General features: G+C 42.1%; 1 protein-coding gene across 1 annotated transcript in view; it reads right to left on the bottom strand.

Moving 5' to 3' along the window:
- LOC142088443 (mucin-5B) overlaps positions 1-8,461 on the bottom strand; it is a 44,936-nt gene extending 36,475 nt beyond the window's left edge. The window contains exons 1-6 of the mRNA XM_075163825.1: positions 8,380-8,461; positions 6,436-6,691; positions 4,871-4,985; positions 3,433-3,520; positions 1,279-1,412; positions 672-897 (exon numbers count right to left, since the gene is read on the bottom strand). Of these exons, the coding sequence (XP_075019926.1) occupies positions 672-897; positions 1,279-1,412; positions 3,433-3,520; positions 4,871-4,985; positions 6,436-6,691; positions 8,380-8,461 (901 nt within the window). The remainder of the gene's footprint in view (positions 1-671; positions 898-1,278; positions 1,413-3,432; positions 3,521-4,870; positions 4,986-6,435; positions 6,692-8,379) is intronic.
- Between the last annotated feature and the right edge of the window lie 8,686 nt (positions 8,462-17,147).

Raw genomic sequence — 17,147 nt, 5'->3', positions numbered from 1 at the left:
GTCATGTTTGTTTAACCTCTAAAGGAACTTTTTATGGTCCCTTTTACTTCGTCTTTGGAGACAATGGTACTGCTGGGAAACATGAGTTATTTCACATTATTTTCCTAGCTCAAGGTTGGCTGAAGTCCTCATAGAAGCAAAGGACACCGGAATCATTTATGGAGTCATAATAGTTTATTTTTGCCTGAAGCATCAGTCATTCTGGCATTAATTTTCTATCCCAATCCACACCAGCAGTTTGGGAGAACCACCTGTAGCCTTCCCCCTGGATTTACAGTGCTCTCCGGCTCGGTAGCTGCTACTACTGAGTATGAAAGCACAGGATAAGCTAAGGACAAACACATTAGACTTCTCAGTCACTTCTTCTGACTAGTTGTCAACATTTAAAACAAGGCTATTTATGAGTTAACTGTGCATGGTAAAATTCAAAAAAGAACTGGAGAAAACTTAGCCATAAGGAGGAGAGGGACAATAAGAAGATATAGTTCTAATTTAAGGAGCAAAATCAAGTTAAATTGGTAGAAGCTTTTCCATTAACAATGTTTCTGTCGAAGTACTTCTACAGATTGATTCACAGTAGTTAACAGAGCTCCAAGCTTTGCTCTGCTGGAATAGGAATACATGCGTACATGTCTGACCTGAAAGAAATCTCCAGAGCAGTAGTTACTTACAGCAAAGTTCTTTGGTTCTCCATTCCCCAGGGTCTCCCTTCCTGAGGACACAGTCTCGAGAGTACTGGTTTAAAGTGCTGCATATGCAGCTGGAAACCAAATCAGAGTGAGAAGAATTAACTGCACAGTGACACATATCCTCAGTGCAGGTCTCTACGTAGTCATCAAATGCAACCACTTTGGAGCAGTTTCCAAAACGGGACATAAGTTTCTTGCATCTTTTTTTCTGTAAAAAAGAAAAGAAGAGCAATGTTTGACATTTTACCAACTTTCAGGTTTATGGATGTGCATCTCAATTTTTGATGACACAATTCCAGGGTCACAGAATAATTCAGGTTGGAAGGGACCTCAGGAGATTATCCAGTCTGACTTTCTGTCATGAGGTCCTTTTTCTTGGACTGGAAGCTGTCATTCAACTGTGCATTTTCCCGCTATCTATTTCTTTAACACTATAATAGGATATTCTTTCAGCTATATGATCAATATTTTGCTCAGATCCATGGGTAGAAAAATTCAGTTCAGTGCATGCTCTGTAATTAACACTTGTTTCTACACAGTCTCTCCTGTAGTTCAGGAGGGTTTATACTTCTTGGCCACACATACTTACATATTTACTGCATCTATCGTCTTCTCTCCTAGGATGTCTCCCAGTATGGTCATCTGGACTCACATCAGCACACTTTTCTGATGGATCCTCTACTTTGTGGAAGTTCCCAAACTGCCTCGGATGCATTTTATACCCTGCAAAATCCCCAGACGCCTCTGAGTAACTGCCTGCAATTCTTTAGATCAGTTAATGGCCTATAAAGATGCACTTAATCTTTGGGCTCTAAGGTAGTATGCTCTTCACCAAACGCCCAAATTTAACCATGGCATCTGTATTTTAGAGGATGACAGCCTGATATAACTTCTGATGAGCTAGAGCCAGGAGTCTGGCACCCTTGTATCAAGGCCTGCTGTCAGCCTGGGCATTTATAATCATATGAGGGTCTTGACCTTTCTATTGCACCTCATCACTTCCGAAGACTTCTGTTCGTTATGGGTGTATTTGATCTTACAGAGTTTTGTATTTGCATGTGTAACGATCATACATTTTAGTTTGCCTTCTACTATCACAACCTGAAGTACAGCGTTAGGTGCATGTGTTTGTAATCATCTGGAAATCTATTACTTTTTGCAGGCTAGAGAAGATGGGAAGAGGGAGCAGGAGGAAGACAGGCACACAATACATGTATGCAACCATTACGCTAGCTAGAAGGGTGCATTTTCCCAAAGCATTACCAGACACTTGATCCTGGATGTGAGAAATTTTTCTGACAAAGTTTGAAATTTATATATTTATATGGCGAGTATGCATAAATTACCATTCTCTGATTTTTTTTTTAAAAAAAGATTTAATAGACAGTTTTCTGATGAGGTCTATTCTCCTATACTGGCTCAGTCTTAACTGCACTTAACTAAGTGCAGGTCTGAAAAAATGACTTCCACAAAAGCATTGTTTTCACGTGCTTTACCACTAACTTTTCTGGAAACAGAAGCCCTTCTAAAGCCCTGAGCTCTTGGAGCCATGTGATTTGCCAAGGATCTCAATTGACATTAAAGAATATAAAGAATAAAGTTCCAAGAAAAGCTACTCTGTGCAGAAATGGGGTTTTTCTTTCTGATAATTTTTTCTGTAAGAGAAAAGAATCTGAAAGTGAGAAGAAATTTTGGACCTTTATATGCAGTGGATCTTAGCCTGGGCAGGCAGACTGACTGCTGCCTGCTCAGCCCAGGGAGAAGGATGTTTAGAGCAGAAAGGAGGGACGTGGGAGGCCACTGGTCCCCGGGTGTGGGAACCTGTTATCTGTGGAACCAGATGCATAAAAGAAGAGCCTGTTTTTCTTAAAGTAATGCTTCTCTGTAGCAAACTGTTTCTTCAGAAAAATTTGGGCCAGCTTTAGTTTTTACCTATTGTGTTTGTGAAGTAAAGGGCAGAAACATGACTAAGATGCATCCAAAAAGCTTAATATGAATTATGAAATATGAAAATGAACACCAAATCTATCACTACAAGCGGTATTTTTAATCAAATCTCAGGATTCTTTCAGAATGGGTAAGGTAGATGACAATATTTTTCTGGTGCCCTAAGAAGCCTAGGTGTTACATGAAGGGATGATGTTATAACTTTGGCTTCAGTCCTGCAGTCAATAGCCCAGGATGCAGGTTTCTTTCTGCTCATACAACCTGCTGCGGGACTGTAGCCTCCGCTGTTTGCTGTGTTGGCCTCTTTCCAGTTCAGTGCAATATCTGAAGGTGTCAGTGGATGGCACCACGGTTTCTGCAAAGGTGCTCAGTGAAATCTGTCTGGCTCAGTGATGATGCTTTCATTTCATTAGAGAGGCAAAAATAATCACACTCGATACCCAACTGTAAAATGATGAAAATGGAAGGAGAGAAAATGCACTCATGCCTCATTTGAGACTACAAGTTCCTTAAAGTTTGCTACTATCAGTGGGAAACCTGGCAATGTTGCTGCATGATAGCCAGGCAATTAATTTGGGTCAAAGAGGTTTGAGACTCTTGCAAGTCTGTAAAGAGCAGAGGAACCCAAATCATCCCAGAACCTCTTAAAATACATCTCCTGTATATGGAAATGTTCATGTATTTCAGAGTGTCTGTTAGGAAATCTGAAACCCTGCTTAGAGGAAACAAATATCGAGTTTTGTGTCACGTATTAACAGTTCTGCTCTATGTGGAATATGCTGTATTCATGGCCTACCATCCAAAATCAAATCATTCTTCTCACTGCCATCATAGTTCCCACACAGACCACATATTTTCTCTTTATATGTTTCTTCCAGGTCCAGCTACAAAACAAAAGGAAAGAGGAAACCCGGAGTTTAAAGGCTTTTCCCCACCTCAGCAGCACATGTTACAAAGTGGTTCACAATAGAAGAGCAGAGTAACAGAATGCTCGTTAGCAATTTACAGCAGTCCCTTTTTCCGTTACAAACCTGCCATAAAACTTACCTGCAGGCAGGTTGAATTTAAATGGGAAGATCATTCCTACCTACTAAAGAGCTAACTGAAGCATACTGAATACTGGACTAATCCTTGGACCAGTGTCTCCCAGTATAGAGACACTGGTATATAGACATGTGGTAGGTACCTCTTGCAAGGTACCACAGCTCCACTCTGGGCAGGTCAGATAACTGTGCTCTGATGCTGGATGCTGCAAAGAAGCAGCTTCTAGTCAGCTTTTAGCTGTATGTAAGGCTTTTTCTAGTTATAGGCTAAATGGAAAACTTCATAGCATTTCTAGGGGTGGGTCTGTCCAGCATAACTTGTTCTGCCCATGCCCCCCCCATGTGGGGGCAATAAAGAGCCAGGTTAACACATTATTGCCTTGCTAGGTAAAACTATCACACCTAATCACTCCTACATGCTTGGAGGGTAGCACTGACGTCACTCAGGTGCTTTTCCTACAAGGGTGTCGTCCTAAAATTGTGTCCACTCTACAGGTGGTGCCTGTAATACTTCAGGTATTAATTAGTACAGGGGAAGGGGGGAAGCAAATACTTCATTAAATCAGAATTTGAATACCACTTGATTGCTTCCTGTTTTTTTTCTCTCTATTCACCTTCTACCCTCTCTCTGTGTCTCTGAACTGCAAAACATGACATACAAATTTTATTTTTTTTAATCTCCGTCCTGATTGTGGAGGAGAAGTGTTCATACCCAAAAGTGTAAATACACTGTTGCAGAAGAGGATATTTTGGGGTGGATGCATAGAGGGGATCTCCGGCATAGCAAGGCTTTGGAATGAGAGAGGCCAAGGTCTGAACTGGCCACACAGATTAGTTTCCCACACAAGACGTGCATCAAGACAGAGGGTAACTAACAAGTCAGAGCTGGAGGGACTAGCTGTGCTGCTGCCAGTGCCTCATGGAGGAAGCAGATAACTACAGACGTGCTACCTCCAGGGTTAACAGTGGCACCTTTTGTCACATAAAATTAGTTGGGAATGCCTGGGTGTTGTGACTCCATGTCCCTGCCCCATGAAACTATTACCTAGTCTGGTATGTCCCTATCAGCTTATGGACACAGTGATACCTCCCCCCACAATCTCTTATATCAACACTGTGCCTGCATCCATCTCTGCTTTTCATCATTGATGAGGTTCACCAAGAGAAAAACAACTAACTGGCTTTTCATACTAGGAGAGTGTCAGCCCAGTTCCACTTGAGTGTCAGGCCCAGCTTGGAAGTGACTTGGAAGTAAGCACAGGTGTCCTCGATCAGAATGCTCTTCAAGCTGAAGGGCATGGGGATCCTGGAAATTGGAGGGAACAAAACAGATTGCATTGAAAAAAAGACTGATGAAATTCTCTCAGAGATATAGGAAGAAAAACCAGAGTCAAAAGGAGTTAAATAAGCCATGGGGACATTCTTTTCAAGGTCAGCCTTCATCCACACAATGCATCAAATTTAAGTATGATCACCTTGTCCACTGTGACCTTTTACCAACCTTAATCCACAACACAATGTATTTTGGTCATGAGTCAATACTACGTTAGCCACTCGACTGATACCAATGCATATCCTGAGGACCTAAACCAAAAGGTTGTAAGGAGCAAGATCACAATACTGGGAAAATGGCCCTCCACATGAGGATACTGCAGGTTCTCGTCATCCCTCCAGGCTTTCTTTGCCATTTGGGATTCACAGAGGTGTGAAGAGAGGTCTGTTATGTTACTCATGTACTGACGTGACTCAGACCTACATTACTTTTTCATCTCACCCAGACAATTACCGTTCATTTTCCCAGAGCCTGAAAAACTTAGAAAATCAGAAAATGGCTAAAAGATAGGAGATTTCTTGCCCCTTTGATTTAGAAGATACATCTGGGCTTTGCTACTATAATTACAATGGAGTGATGCTATTCTATATTTGTTTTTTTCTAGAAGGCTGTCAAGAGAAGACAGCCCATATGCTGGCAATTTTCTCTCCAACAAGATTGTGAGGGTTTTTCCTAGAGTCAAAGCTTGCCTTGGCCCTTCATACCTATATGCTGGGAGCAGGTCACTGCCCTTCTCATGAGGGCTGCCCTTAAAATTGTGCCCAACTTTCAGCTACTGTTGCATATGACTTTGTACTTATGGAGTATTTTTACCCTTCTGTTTGCAGTTTGCTTTCTGGTTCATTTCAGATTGGAATTAAAGATGTGGATTTTGACTTCTGAAACTTCTGTCTTTTGTGTAAGAAGATCCCAAGGCAAGCTGCGATCTGCAAAGCAGGGCAATTTTCTAGACTAATCTATCTGGAAATAGAAAACTTCTTCTAAAAGGATCATCTGTTCCTGAACAGCCAACATACATCAGTAGGGTTAGTACCACAGAAATAATATTTTGAGAAAAAATACAAAGTTTCTACAAAATCAAAACCTTCTATAAATAGTTGATTTTATCTCCTTCCCTCCACCCCTCCCTCCCAAATCAAAGCAACATCAAGGAAACCTACACCTTCTGTTTTTATAACATACACATTGTCTTTTGCTTAACATGTTGGTGTTGATCCCTGGGAGATGTGGTTTACATGCTTCTTGCCTCTTCCACCACTATGGGGTGGACTCTCCACAATACCCTGTTCAAAGTGCTATGAACATGTCATACACAGCCATTGCACCTCTGCAGAGTAAGATCACTTTCTAGACAGACTACCTGTTGCTAATACATAGCAATAAAACTGCTGCACAAGAAAACAACAGTATGGTCTTTACTCACTTCTTCCCATTCACTGTGATGCCTGTCTCCTTCACCTCCAAGATCACTCCATCAATGGTGACAGTGAAGTAGATCAGGAAGCTATTCTTGTCACTGCGCCTGATTTGGATGTTAAAGTCCTGGTAGCTGTCATTGCAGTGCGAAGCGAAGACATATGTGCAGGTTCCGGGAAAAGTGAACTTAACATGGTCAAATGTATGGAAGTGGAAATTGCCCCAGGTGGCACATTCACTCCTACTGACAGTAGAGACCTGGACTAAAGAAAGAGTCATAGGAGGGGAGCTTAGAAATTCACCTCACATGAGGTGCTTTACTTTTTTTTGTTGAAAAACATTAAAAGAGAGATTTTCAAAGGCAAAAATGTTAACCCCTGGAAGATACTAGCTTGTGGGAAGGAGTTTCATCTCACTGAACTTTTGAAGTCCATGCCAGAGATACCTACAATGTGAGCAGATGAGCCCAGGCTCCTTTGAAGTTAACAGTGAGAAGCAGAAGAGGTTCAGCTTCCCTACCTTACATATCTACCTAGGAAGAAGATGCTCCAAGACTGCATGTTTCTCTCCATCGTCTGTAAAGGTTGCTGAGGGGTGCCAATATAGCATCCCTCAGCATTTACACTGTAGATATCTAAAGTGAAGTGAGGGGAATCCCATCCCGGCTGCCTGAATCTCATCTCTACTTTTGAAATCCTGCTTCTTAACACAGGCAAGACTTTGATCCAAAGTCTTGAATTGAGTCCCTTCCAGGAGATACCACAGGTGGCATGACTCTTCAGCAAAATGGCAGCCGCTGATCTCAGCAGCCGAGGCTGCCACCAACTTCAGCGGTTGGCTCAGAGCTGCTTGTTTTTCCTCTCAACCAAAACTCATGTCTTGGACCTCTGAGTTGTACCTCTGTCAAAGGTATTTATACATACTTTAAGTGCACATAAGACGTCACTTCAGAAAGTAGTTTTCATATCACTGAGCTGCACAAAGCCAATATGAATCACCTTGAATTAAATAAGATATACTTGCTACGAAATGCTTTTAGCATTTCTTCCAGGCCCATCTGAAAGAATGACAAATGAAAATCGGCAAATTTCTTTGTGTTCTTTATGTAGCACGTTTAGGAAAAGCAACATAGCAACATCCATCACAGATCAAATCAAAAAGAGTCATTAATGTACTCAGTGAACTCTAAAATATTATTAAATATTCCTACCTAAGAACCAGCAGGGGAACACTGAAAAATTCAGATCTTGATGTCAGAAATATGCAACACAAACTCAAGTGCCAAAAAATCCTTACAGAAACAGCTTTTTAAAGGGACTGTAATTTGCCATAGGTGTTTGCAGCACTGAAGTGGAGAAGGGAAATTTAGCACTTTTCTACACAATAATGAGGGGAAATGGGAAAGTTTGGCTATTCTTGGAAGTGGAGTTGCTAGAATTACTAAGACAGTAATAACTGTCACATCAATTGTTTGTGTATTAAACAACTGGGGAAAGTGTAAGACATTCAAAACCAAACCAGGAGGTAACAGTGCAGCAGACCACAAAAAATTACTCCTAGGAGTGATTATTCCTAATGCAGTGTTTCATACTAGTCAATCAAGCCTAGCAGGCATTATGGTAACATACTTCTTGTATAAAGAATATACGTGAAATGTGTTGAAAAGGCTGTCACCACCTTTTTATGATGCAAACTGCATCCAGAGAGTCTCCTCTTTAAGATTAGTCACTTAGGACATAAAACAGTTGATAAACTACCTAGTAGTAAAAGAAAAAATGTAAAATAATTAAATGGTTGACATTAAGGATGAAAATGTACAATATTAAACAGTATCTGGCATGCCTACAGCGCTTACATGAATATGTCACACATTTTCATTTGACAGCTCTATTTGTGACCTATGGAGAGCAATATGTGAGCAAATAATCTGAGAATTAGATTTTTTTCTTACCTATCTGAACTGGTTCTTTGCCCTTGCAAAAACTCCACATTAGGCAGAAGATCCAAAATGACCTCCCCTTTTTTATTTCCATCTTGCCATGAAGCAGTAACTTGAGAATCCTTCCAGGGAAGTGTTTTTTTCTTGGCTTATAGGCAGATTTTTATAGTCCAGGAATTTGGCATGAGAACAAAACATTGATGGCAGGGTCCCTGAAAGGTGGAGCTTCATTCAATTTTCTTTCAGTGGTTCATGTTTAGCACCCAGCAACCTCCTGTCTTTCAGACAAGACAGGTAGCCGGTTCTCTCTTGCTTTATGTGGAGACAGAGAGCTGTCCTTTTCTTATTGCCTTTCTTTAATATCAATCCCCCCATCCCCCACCCCTGCAGTGTTGCTTTTTCTTTGGCAACAATAATTTTTCTTTTTCATAACATCTGATTAGTAACAAGCAATCATTGCCCTCTTTCAGAGCTTTCCTCTGGCTTGCGCATCAGCACAGTCCCCCAGCTCAAGAAAAGGTGTTTGTTGCCTCTGCTAGCTTGATGGCGACTTCTGAATGTTAGAGCAAAAAATATTGTAACGCCAGGCATAATGTATGGTTTATTTAGAGCAAAAACTTTTGGCAGGAGGGCAATGTCCTTTAAGAAGTGTATCCAAAATATCTTACAAAAAAGGCCAGAGATTTACTGCTTCAACAGACCAGGAATTACATTAGTCCACAAAGTGCAGACTTCTCACCCCTACTGCACAAATGGGATTAAATTGCATGAGTCGGACATGGGAAGTTAATTTATTCTTTATGCACACATAGGTGGTGGTTTCTCCAAACAGCATAAGGGAGCAATGTCCAAGTCCCACCAAAATGTAGACCACAATTCATTCCTTCACCTCCTAAATTACGCTGTTGGTGCTATCAGAGGGCTTTAATACCCTGTCACATACCCACAGAAAATTCAGCGGGCTCAGTCATGAGCAGATCTACATCCCACTGTAGGACAGTTCTCAGAGATCCTGTCACAGATGTTTGACGTCAGTAATTTTAGGGTTTCTTTTAGAGATTTACTTGCTCTGTTGGCACAAGCTGACCCAGCATTTCTTCACCTTATCCATGCCGTGAGGGAACCGCCTCTGACAGAGAGGAAGCCTCTCACCTAGTCCTAGCAAATCAAACACGGGTAACAGACATTCCCACACTTTCAACTGCTCCCTGCCCCTTTGGGAATACACTAATGCCAGAATGATTGCCAGTAGCAAGTGGGCACAAATACAGTTTAAAGTGGACTTAGGTTTCACTCTAGTTGCAAGTCCTCAGGTCGAGTCTGTCCACGCGCTCGCTGGGGAATATGCATGCCCTTTTATCTGGTTGGCAGTAAGCTGGTCCTTGAGAACTGTGTCCTGCTCACTGTTTTACCAAGCTTTCCGGCATTTACAAAGTTAAGTGTCGTAAAGCTGCCCCACTGCTTCTTTCAGCTCTTCCCCCTACACAGTTACGAGCCGCCTACTAAGCGGCTTACAGAATTGCAGGTGCAAACGTCTGCCAGAGGAAGATTTGCTGCTGCTGTTGCTCTTAAGAAAATCCTGCACTAGTGGGCGAGAGCATTGTGCAGTACATGAAACATGAGTTCATGTTACCCCTTTCCCACTGTCCGTGCCCCATTAATTCCATTGTCAGTCGCACTTGAGGCAGGGCACTACTGGAAGGTAAAGTCTGTTCTTGAAGCCTTGCCATTTTGGCTGGGATACAGAACCAACAGACTTTACGGCACCAGCGATGGAAGTAATAGGTTCTGCTGCTTTTCCTTTTAATCATAACACATCTTCCCTGCTGATCTCCACCCAAATAGTTGCAAAGTAAACCGGCAGAATATCTAGTAGATAAACTGAACCACGAGAATATGACATTGTAGATATGAGGATGATCTGAAATCGAATATGGTGCAATAGTAACACTCAAATTCAGCAGATTCCCATGGTAACTTCCAAATTGAGTTCTTGTTCAGGCCACAGAACAGTGTTAATGGCAGGTGTGGGGAAGGGCTGTGAAGCCCAGGAGAAAAAGCACATAGATCAGTAGACCACAGACACTGACAAAGAGACCTTAGTTGAGAGTAAAGGCGGAAAGCTGAAACCTATTCATTTTCTCAAATCAAAGCTAGTGTCAAAATCCAAATGCATAACTCTGCTGAGATAGAGTCCATTTTTTTTAATCGTGGTCCTCTTCCTTCCCCATTCCCACCCAGGCAATAAAGGCACCTGTTTCATTCATATTAGTATGAGAGCAGAAAGAAGAATAGGACTCTAGGAGTATGACTCCTGACCCTAGAAAAAAATCCCTTTATTCCCAGCAGGCAGCACAAAAGCAGCAGGAACCACATATGAACTACTTGCCAAAGATACTCTTCAGGTTGGAGTAGTCCTTAGATGACAAAGACATGGTGAGGCTGACCACTGCAACCCCCAGCCCTTTGTCTCCTACATGTGGGGTGGTTCAGGGACATGCCAGGGTGGGCAGGAGGGATGAGCTAAGGCATGATTTCCCCCTGCGAGCCCCACTTAGCACTTAGGGGCCTGGGAAGAACATGAACAGCATACGTTAAAACTGTATCCAAGGAACAAACAGAATAAAACAAATAATTCATTGAACCACCAGCTACTTATGCTCCACTCAGCAGAGAAAGTAATACCAGTCATCTGGGATCCTCCCCTGCAAAAAGCAAGAGCTCTTGCTACTCAGAGAAACAGGAAACCCAGTCCTCTTGCTCTGTACCTAGCCATTTTCTTACCTCTGCTTGTCTGCTCTGTCATTTTTGTCATTCCTTTGCCATTTCTTGGGGAGCAGAGTTCCTGTCAGTGACTAACCAGAGCTGCTGCTTCTGGCTTCTCCGCAGAGAGTGCTGGCTACACTCCTTAGAAATCACTGGATGCTTCAATCCCCTGCAACAATTTCAGGGCTACTGACAGGGGAAGGATATTTGCATTCAATGGAGTTTTTATATTCAAGTGTGGCAACACTGAGGTTTTCAGAAGAAATACATGGTAGCTTTTCAGAAGGAAATTCAGACAGGGAGCTTGTGAATATGTTGATCACTTACCACGGAATCATTGCTATTGCAGGCACGCAAGTTATAACTATTCCCCCTGCAGTGACATACTGGGATTAATAACTCTTCCCTTTATTGGGCCCTGCAGCATAAGAGGCCTTCACTCTGCTGCAGCTGTACTAGCAAAAAGAACAATTCCTCTTGGCCCCTTTACAGCCCATTTCATGGATCATTTGCCATTAAAGGGTATGTGATTTTAGTAAATACAATAGGTAAATATTAACTCAGCTTCTTTATCACCACTGACTCACTGGAGATAAACCGTCATGAAGCTAATGTAATACATCAGTGACTCACGTCTCATATTTTTTGATACAAACTTGGTAAAGAGGCACTCAAATTGGGGGCATCTGGTGGATTAATGCCATTCATAGCCAGCCACCATACTGAAGCCTGGCCGTTGCATTTGTAACATACCCTTCTGTCAAAAGGTGATCCCATACGTACTGTAAAGCGTTAAGGCTGCCAAGACTTTTGTGACACACCATCCTGGGTCAGTCCAAGCACTGGTGGGGTTCAGCCTGCAAATTCTCTAATATTCCAGTTCATTTCAGGCAAAGCTGGTACTGTTTCTTAAAATGTGAATCCACTAAAAAATGGTGTTTTATAAGCACTGCCTAGATAATAACTCTAGAGAAATGCTGTGTACTTCATTAACAAGGTAATGTTAGCTAGGAAAACTATTGATTCGGATTTGGTGTCAAGCCTTCTTGTGCCGATAATTCACATGATAAAAACATTTGAAGTTAATTTGGCAAAATATTTTACATAACTGGTGGTTACAACACTATATTGCATATTCTAAAATGCCAGAAGAATTCAAGAACAACATGGATTATATTTTTATCCTTGGTATAATCCCATAGAATTTAGGAAATTCACATCAAAGGTTTATTTGATACATCAGGTTTGCATCCACCATATGGTTTGAAACGGCTGGCAGTAAGTATAAGGTGATTTGTAACAGGCAGAGGAAAAGCAGGGAATGGATCTCTGTCATTAATTGTCAATTAAAATACATGAAGAATACCTTCAGTACTTTAATATTGATAGGAGGTGGTTGGGTGTTTTCTTACATTTTGCCTGAGAAAGAACACAAAGCTCCTTAACCTCTCATCTTGCCATAGGGTTCCTTGACTTTTCCTGAATTAATCAAGGGCATTAGTTACTCCTGTTTGCAAGGAATCAGTTCAGCTGCTCTTTTCTGTTTTTTTTTTTTTTTTTGTTAAGAAGATGTAGATCTTTCAAAATCCACATACAAGGAGTAATGACACGGCTGATTGATTGGTGTTTGTGCTCACAGGTCTCATTGACCTATTGGCACTTCCTCACGTTAGAAAGGCTCCCTGCACAGAAAGCCATCTCATCAGGAGATTGGGCCCTTGAGCTTTTTCTACTTGAAAGATTTTTCTTTAAACAACCTTCCTGGAGAAAAATATATATAGCAGAACAAAGGGAACCCAAGGCCCCATAAGGGGAAGGATATGAACATTCTCCTTTAAGAATCAGAGCTTTATGGGTTTCAGGCTAGAGCAGATTCCACCCCTTTTTGTAAAAGCAATTTCTTATTTCATGGATGCCAAGACAATTCAGAAGAGGCCACTGCATACTTAATACTGAAGTCTCTATAACCCTGAAATTACATGAAATTACATGCCCAGTAACCATGTCCACCATGACTGAAAGTTACCACAAACCAAAAGAAAGGCAGAGGGATGGGGCAGAGAACAGATTGAGGTGAGAAGCTAAGCAAAATTGGCCTGGTTTTTTTCCTAAATTGGACTTACACTATGTCCCAATTAAGGACCTGATCTAAAATTCTGTCAGAGTATTTCTACTGGACTCATGAGATGACTGTGATCCTTCCAACATTAACTGTGATATTTTGCAGTAAGCAGCTAACTTTTCTATGTCATCCAAGTTTCAGAGCTTGCCTTGTCTTGAACGCTGTAGCCACTAAAACCAAAGCAGTTTTGTAGGTGGCTGAATACCAATTTTCTTTTAAATTCACATGACTATCCAGAGAGAGGAAAAACAAGACAAATGGGGCCACAGCCCTTCCCCAGGCCTCTGCGTAGCATGTTGCGGAAGTTAGAATTAGCCACCCAAGAGCTAGCCGCCCTTAGTGTGCTGTGTTTAGCCCTGTGTTTTTAAGAGGGAGAAGAATGAGCGTTCAGCTCCCATAGATGCTGCAACCAAAGTGCCAGAAGTGCTCAGCTACACCAGTCCAAATGGACAGACTATTGAAATCTCACTGCTGTGTCAGGTCACGGGCACTGTGTAAAACCACGTTCCTTGATCACAGTTCCTGTTGCCTTTTGTGACTGCTTAAAAGAAAGCTGCATGAAGCAAAGGTGCTCCTTCTCAACCCCAGCTCTGCCATACTTTCTCTCTACTTGATTTCTGCCAAGTGGGGTAGTTGTCTGTATGTTGCTTCACCTAGTATCCGAGGTTTCTTCTCCACCTTGCTCCCCACATACATGCTAATCTTTGCACCATTTGAAAATCCGTGATGCTTCTCTTATCATTAGGTCAGTCTGAGATTAATGGCCTTGGTATGGTCAGGTGGTAGCTGCTTCTGTGTGCGAAGATTAGCATTTGTGTGACTAACTGAATTAGGCCCTCATGACTAGTCCTTCTGTTTAGCCTTCAAAGAAATGAGAAGGTTTTCACCGGTCAAATATACCATATAATATGACCAGGACAAATTTCCAGAATGATTCTTACAAGCTACTCTTTGTAAGAGTAATTGCTTATCACTGGAAAATCCGTGATTTCCTGGAACTAAGGAAGCTCAATGGCAGTTGGGAGAACCTATTTCTTTGTCAAATGTGGAGAGGAGGCTAGCCAAAAGTATAGCAAAAGGTGACATAAAGCGTTTTCTGTCTTTAAACCACTCTGCAACAGAAGGGCATTCTGACATGGAAGTTGTTGCACTGAAGCAATATCAAAAATACATTATGAGTTCTACTGTGTTTGGTGAGTTTTCTCAAAGTCTTGGAATAAGGAAAAAATTACAGTGGTGTTTTTCACCGTTCTAGAGACAAGTTTGTGAAAGGAATTCAAGCATTTTACATATGGTTGCTGAAAAACTGGAAGATAAAAGGAAGTCCAGTTTGAACATATCAGATTTTAAAAGGGTTATGCTGAAAAAGAACTTACAAGATTTTCTATATTAGTGATGGGAATATGGCTTACGTAACCTGGTTGGAAGTTAATCTGGGAGGTTGCCAGTTAAGAACACAGTTTTTTGTGGTAGCCTGAAAAGATTGAGTTAATTTAGGATATTTGGCCTAGGAAGAGGGCTGCTTAACTTGAAGAACTTGTTCTGCCTTAAAATACCCCTACCCCTCAAAGCTTCTGCTGGGAGAGGAAATTTCAGAAATTGTATATCAATGTTACAGTTATTTAAATGTATTTCAGTTTTGTGGGACCTAAAGCTCACAAGAATTTTCTTTCCTATGATCCTAGAGTTTGTAAGTCTATTTCTGCCTCTTTTCCCAGTATCTGAGTTTGTTTTGCTACACAAGTTCAAACAGTGTATAACAAGCACAGTAACTGCATGATTATTTACTTAGGGCTTTGCCTTTGCTGAAGACCTTTCATTGGGGCTTATGTGCAGAGTTGCATGTGCTTAGTTCAGTGAAGTGTGGTTTAGCAAAGTACAGTCCAACAGTAAACACACTAAACATTTTATCTTACTCTTCCTCTCATACAGCACCAAATGATAACGTTATAATACATAGTTACATCACTAAACAAGGTAGTTATTAGATCAGAAATCCCTACCTTGTATTATTTTTGGGAGGGGTCTTCTTGGTTTGCATGTGGCTTTTTTCCCCGTTCTGAATCCCATCTGCCTCACCTCAGATAGCAGCAGCAATTTTTCCATATTGTTAATAAGCATTTTCCTTTCTGCTCCTGGTGTTCTCAAAACACTTGTCCAGTAACGGTTCATAAAACAACTGTGCTCACTTTATCAGCAAATCTTCTGAGAACTCCTTTTTAAGTCCAGATGAAAGTTCTTGCTGTATTACTGTAGAGTCATATGAACCACATTGAGTTTCCAGTGCATCTCCTGGTAATTAGGAAGAAATTTTCTGAGCTTCAAACTACCTTGGAGAAGACTACAACGGGGAGTGAAACCCACGTACTTGCACAGATAAGGTGCACACCACAATCGCCTTGCTTCCAGGGAGCTTAACCTACCGTAAGGAAGGCTCAGGGTGCATCTAAGGGAATACTTGTGTGTATCCCCCAAAAATGGCCCACAATGCAATAGGACAATGAGATTTTTCTTTTTGGCTATTAGAGTGGCCAAGTGTGTCAAGAGCTGCGCTGGAGGCCCTCAGCTGCAGTGCTCTTTACTGTGCGGCAATGGCACCCTCCCTGAGCTGCAGCCAACCCACTCAGGTTTGCTCCAGCACTGGGCAGTGGTCTCCTACAGCTAGCTCTATGCCGTGAGGAGCTTCCTGTAAGACTGCAGATGCCTGGAAAGGATTTGTTTGAGCTTCCAGCTGCCTTGGAGGAGCCTGCACCTGGGGCAAGGACTCAAAATCACCACCTCTGGCAACCAAGGCAATAATCATGCTACAGGTAAATCCCAGCTCCAGCCCGTACTTGGGAATTTCAGCCGGCCCGTATCTGCCCTTCCTTCCCTTAGGGAAAGCAGCAATAAGGCCATAATTTAATTTCTTTTGTTTTGTTTTGTTCACCTGTTCAAGCAGTTTCAAGGACTTCTTTGAGGGCCTCAGGGACACGTTCAAACCCCACGCTTAGAGGAACTCTGCTCATCTCTTGCTTAGGGACAGCGTGACGAAGTGAGGCCCAACCAAGCAGCTCTTGGAGAGCAAGTGCTAGGACCCTGGCTTTTGGTGCCTTCAAAGGCTATGTGGCTAGAAGTCCCACTTGCCTCCCAAGAACGCTTCCTCCTTTTTCAAGGCAAAACTAAAACTGCTAAGTAACTGGAGATGAAGAAAAAGAAACAAACCAAAAAGAAACCCTTTGCCACCAATGAAACTGAGAGGCTAGACAGAAAGTCTAAGAGGAGATGAACACAGGACTCAGGCATGGAGACATGACTATGTTTCAGCCACTCTGCCACCCAGCTGAACTCTGCTGGGGCTCTTGCTACAGCTCCCTTCTTGCTAGACTCCAGAAGACAAGGAAATTCCTGGAGAATGGAGTCATTCTTGGAGGACAGGGGGAGTCAAGCCCATTCCCTTCCAGCACCTGTGCTTTTTATGAAGCTGTCAGTGCCCCTTGCAGTAGGTCCTGCCTAGGAGACAATGGGATGAGAAGGTTCCACCATATCCTGTGAGCCCCTAAAGGGCTGACATTGCCTTGTGAGAGATTTCTTCAGTTTGTCCCCTGGGTTTTCCAGATGAATCTCTGCTTGTGACCTGCAGACCCAACAGCTCTTGCTTAAGAAACAAAATGCTCCATGGGATCAGGTAGGACAGGTCTCCATTTACTTCCAAGAGGGTTGTGGGAAGGAGCAAAAGTGCTGCTCACTGCCAGTACTACTCTCTTTCTAGGGATACACAGCTAAAACTTCTTTCCTTCCTTTCTCTCCAAAAGACTATCTGTGGATTTCTCTGCTGGAATAAGTTTAATCTGTTCAATTTTCTCATCCAGTTCCAATGGAAATACAGGTGCGAACTGAACTGCAAGAGTGC

The sequence above is a fragment of the Calonectris borealis genome, chromosome 14, assembly GCF_964195595.1.
Source record: "Calonectris borealis chromosome 14, bCalBor7.hap1.2, whole genome shotgun sequence".
Taxonomy (NCBI): Eukaryota; Metazoa; Chordata; class Aves; order Procellariiformes; family Procellariidae; genus Calonectris; species Calonectris borealis.
Note: the sequence above shows the minus strand (reverse complement) of the source record. Positions and strands in the feature narration are given on the sequence as shown.